Below are 4,529 nucleotides of genomic sequence, written 5' to 3'. Positions count from 1 at the left end.
GAGAGTGAGAGAGAGAGACCGAGAAAGAGAGCGAGAGAGAGAGAGAGATATAGAGGGAGAAAGAGAGGCGGTGGAGGGGAAAGAGCGGTTGCGCCGAGGCCCGCTACGGCGCAGCGGCTGTGGACGTGTGGCGGCTGTGGACGTATGGCGCCTTGAGTGGCAGCTTGCATGGGCATGAGCACATCGTGCCCAAATTAATTATTTTTTTTAGGGCACGTTGTTACACTCATAATCTTTCCAAAAGGACTAATAGGCTATTTTTCTCCTGGCATTAAAATTAATAGCGGTTAAAAAAATAGGCTATTATTGTAGAGGTCAGTTTAGAATTAAAATTCTTAGAGGGTAATGAAGTATTTGCCGAACTTTTATATCCACTCACGGGGTGATGAGAACCAACTACTGCGGTAGGAACTAATAAATACCAACTCCTAAGTTGTTCCAAGGAATTCCCCATTTGAAGTCAACGGCCTCACTATTGAGTTGGATTCGAGATGCCAGAAGCAGTAGCCTTCGGATATGATCGAAAGCAAGAAGTAAAGCAATTCGACGACACCAAAGCCGGCGTCAAAGGCCTCGTCGACTCCGGCATCACCAAGATACCAAGAATCTTTCTCCACTCACACGAAGACCTACCAAAATCCTCGGATCATGGCGACAACCCTTCTAGCATCAAAATTCCAATCATCGACCTCAAAGACATCGTCCACGATGGCCTTCGCCGCGAGGCGGTGGTCGCGGAGATCCGCGAGGCCTCAGCTTCGTGGGGGTTCTTCCAGTTGGTCGGCCATGGAATTCCGACCGCTGTTCTGGATGAGATGATAGAAGCAACTCGGAGTTTCCATGAACAAGGCGCGGAAGAGAAGGCAAAGATTTATACCCGTGATCCTCAAAAGAAGGTGAGGTATTCCAGTAACTTCGATCTCTACCAATCCAAAGCTGCAAACTGGAGGGATACGGTTGGCTTCATCTTCGACGGATCGCTTGATCCAGATGATATACCGATGGTCCTCAGGTAAATAAATAGTCATAACCCGATCTTACTTTCCCTTATCTTTGCTATCTTATCAAATCCAATTTCTATAACTACTGTAACGAAGGACGTCAGAATTTGGACATAAATTGCTTCGCTTCTTTGTTTCCTGATTTTTTTTATTATTTGCTTTCAGTTTAGGGAACTAAATATTTTTTTATTTTATTTGCATTTAGTCAAGTTTATTCTTAAAATAATTAAAATTATAAAAAGTAATCGAGTTTTAAGCTTAACCTCAAACAAAACAAGTCATTTTAAATTGCTTAGACTGCTTAAATCTTAGATAATTAAAAGGCTATACTACATTGTTGCTATCCCAAGTAAATCTTTCACAATGGGCTAAAGCCTAAATATACACCCTCGCTCGCCACGATAAGAAGAAATGGTGTATATATATATATATTGACTTCATCTAAGAGGGTCTTATACCTAATTATTAGTTCATAATAACCGTATTGTAGAGAGGCAACTATGGAGTACAAGAAACATATTCTTGGAGTTGGAGAAACAGTGTGTATTCTGCTATCAGAGGCCCTTGGGTTAAGGCCGGACTACCTAAGAGGCATGAATTGTGGCAAGAACCATACCTTGATCGCCCACTACTACCCTCCATGCCCTGAGCCAAAGCTAACTCTTGGCACAGCTAGGCATACGGACCCAACTTTCCTCACCATTCTTTCCCAAGATGGGCTCGGTGGCCTCCAAGTCCTTCACCACGGTCGTTGGGTGGATGTTTCCCCTCTTCATGGAGCTTTGGTGGTAAACATTGGTGATCTCCTTCAGGTACTCGTCCCTCTCTCAGTTTCATTAAGTAATGTTTCTATCCATGACTGTCAGGATATTATAGATACTGCAATGTAAATTTATTTTACTGTTATAGTTTCAGCTATATGCAAATTAATTTTTTTTATTTTTTTAATCATATTTGATCAAATTAAATGTCGAATTTAAACATATTCATTAGAGAGTAAATTGTAGAGAATTAAATAAACTATCCAACACATCTTGAATAATACAGATCAAATTTTAAATAACAAATATATAATAAAAATATATACCTATTCAATATATTATTTTAGATGCGTTAAAAAAATTTATATAATTTTTCACAACTTATATCTAATAAGTATTTTTAAATTTGATATATGATTTAATCAAATATAAAGAAAATAATAATAATTTCACACTTGCATTTTAGTCTACACTGCAAGGGGGTAAACTGATACAAATAAGACTATGAGGAGGTAAACCTTAGAAGGTTAAAATGTATTTTAACAGAAAATTTTCCAGTTTAAAATTATTGATGAAACTAATGGAATATAAAATATAGAATTCACTGTTCTCTAACCAAGCAAAAATTCCTAGCTCTGCCACTATATACTATGTAGGTAACTAGTTTTTGAAGTTCTGAAAGACATCTAGTTTCCATGTAGCAAAAGTAACGCTCATTATTGAGCATTAATGGCTCTTTACCTTCCCTCGGTTTGAATAAAATAGAGCAGAGCTTTTGTAAATCAACTCATTTAAATATTCCTGAAGTACTTCATTACAACAAACTGCATCATGATCATAGTCTTAATGATTCATTTGCAGCTCGTGAGCAATGACAAATTCAAGAGCGTTGAGCATCGGGTTTTGGCCCTCCCAAATGGACCTAGAATTTCTGTGGCTATGTTTCTTAATCCGAGCTCAGATGAACAGAAGCTTTATGGCCCCATCAAAGAGTTGTTATCTGACGAAAATCCTCCACTATACAGGGAATTTCTAGTGAAGGACTACATAGTGTACTACTTTAGCAATGGACTCACAGGATCTGCCCTTAGCCATTTCAAGGTGTAATTTGTTTACGAGGAGATGATAATTGATACTTTGCCGCATGTGAGATGTTTCGGTAATGTATTAATTTGCCCTCAGTGGTTCAAACTAATTGTGAAATCACTAATAATTTCTCTAAACTTAATAGAGAAAATATAAATTACTATTAATAATCCACTGTTTGAGTAAATATATATCTTCTACCTATATGTTCAAGATAATTAGAATTTTTAAATTTGAAGAAAATGATTCAGTGCGTAAATTTATTGAATGGAGAAGAACAACTATTACATTGTGATATTCATTATGGTGGAACAAATTTCCTCTAATAATTTTTATTTTACTTTGTACTTTCTAATTAAGTTTGGATGAAAAAGTTAATAGTTTTACTTAGTCTAAATCATAGGAGGAAAAGTAATATAGATAAAGTTAGGAGGTAGTTTGATTTTATGCAAAACGTTGGGGTAATTTATAATTTACCCAAGGTTTAATTAGAAGTATAATTAGAATTGAGGAAAGCTGATCAAAATAGTCTGACGTTGAGCCGGCACCATAGATCTTAGACTTGATGAGTGCACATCAACGGGAGCTCTCGATATAAGGCTAGACAAATCGAGATAGATGTGCACTAAATTTAGGACTCTCTCATATTAATTGTTGCACCCATATGGAGGGTTGGGATCCAATATAGGTAAGGCTGGCCAAAGGGGCACCTAGATTTGGACTGAAACGGGGTGCATAGCGTTTCAACTAATCTAATAAGTGGCTATGTTTCGAGTCAGTGTCCATTTATCTTAGGGTTGAAGATGGTCGTTTGTAGTGGGGACCACCACAGGAGGGTTTATACTAAAGCTTGACTGAAAAAAAGATGGGGGACAATGATCAAATTTAGTTGGTGCTCTTGGAGGCTAGAAGGTTTGGGTGGGCATCCTTCTTCAAGTGGGTTTTTTGCTCCTAGATAAGGTGTATGCAGGAATGGTGAATGCGATTGTTGTCCCATGGTTGGACACAACTTTAAGGAGCACTAGAGCACTATTCGGCTCAAGGTAGATGATGGATAGAGCTTGAACACCACTAATCAACTCGATAGGCTATGGTGTGCTTAATTTGGATGTAGATGATGTCAAATGGTGCACAACTCATGGAAGTGGCCTAGTGAAGCCTTAGTACATGAAGAGCTTGTAAAAGCATTGCCTGGGGTAGGCCAAATCACAAACTAAGATGGATTCAAATTTGGTCTAAGCACATGGGTTGACTAGTTGAAGCAGTGGTGCATGCTGACCCGAAGGGGGCCTGCTCAAATATGAGAATCGGCATTTTAAAGTAGTGAGGAACCTAGTAAGGGTTGGACTAGGGCTCAGCTTAGGCTTGAGCTAGGTAAAACTCGGATGCAAGAGGAGAGCCCAATCGGTCAGTGGGCACATGTGTGGCTTGAGCTAGGCTGGCTAGACCCCGAACGTGCCTAGCGCTTGTTTGGATCACAACTTAGCTTATGTGTGATTAGGCTTGGACACAAGGGGGTGAAACCAATTGGCTAATAGGTGAGTGTGTTAGTTGATGGCTGAGGTTGGTCGTTGTTAATAGAGCAACAGCTAAAGGTGATGCTGACTAGAATGTGATGGCTATGTCTTCATGCTTGTATGGCTATGGAGGACGTGGGATATGATTCGACATATGTGTGGCC

At 39.0% G+C, this 4,529-nt stretch overlaps 1 protein-coding gene across 1 annotated transcript; it reads left to right on the top strand.

Annotated features, from left to right (window-relative positions):
• Positions 1–337: 337 nt before the first annotated feature.
• LOC140785264 (1-aminocyclopropane-1-carboxylate oxidase homolog 1-like) lies at positions 338–3,018 on the top strand. Its single transcript, XM_073133066.1, has 3 exons — positions 338–1,012; positions 1,492–1,813; positions 2,624–3,018. Exons 1-3 carry the CDS (start codon positions 492–494, stop codon positions 2,867–2,869), a joined length of 1,089 nt encoding a protein of 362 aa, XP_072989167.1. The 5' UTR covers positions 338–491; the 3' UTR covers positions 2,870–3,018.
• Positions 3,019–4,529: the final 1,511 nt, after the last annotated feature.

This window comes from Typha latifolia, chromosome 3, assembly GCF_019914945.1.
Source record: "Typha latifolia isolate L0001 chromosome 3, TyphaL0001v2, whole genome shotgun sequence".
Taxonomy (NCBI): Eukaryota; Viridiplantae; Streptophyta; class Magnoliopsida; order Poales; family Typhaceae; genus Typha; species Typha latifolia.
Note: the sequence above shows the minus strand (reverse complement) of the source record. Positions and strands in the feature narration are given on the sequence as shown.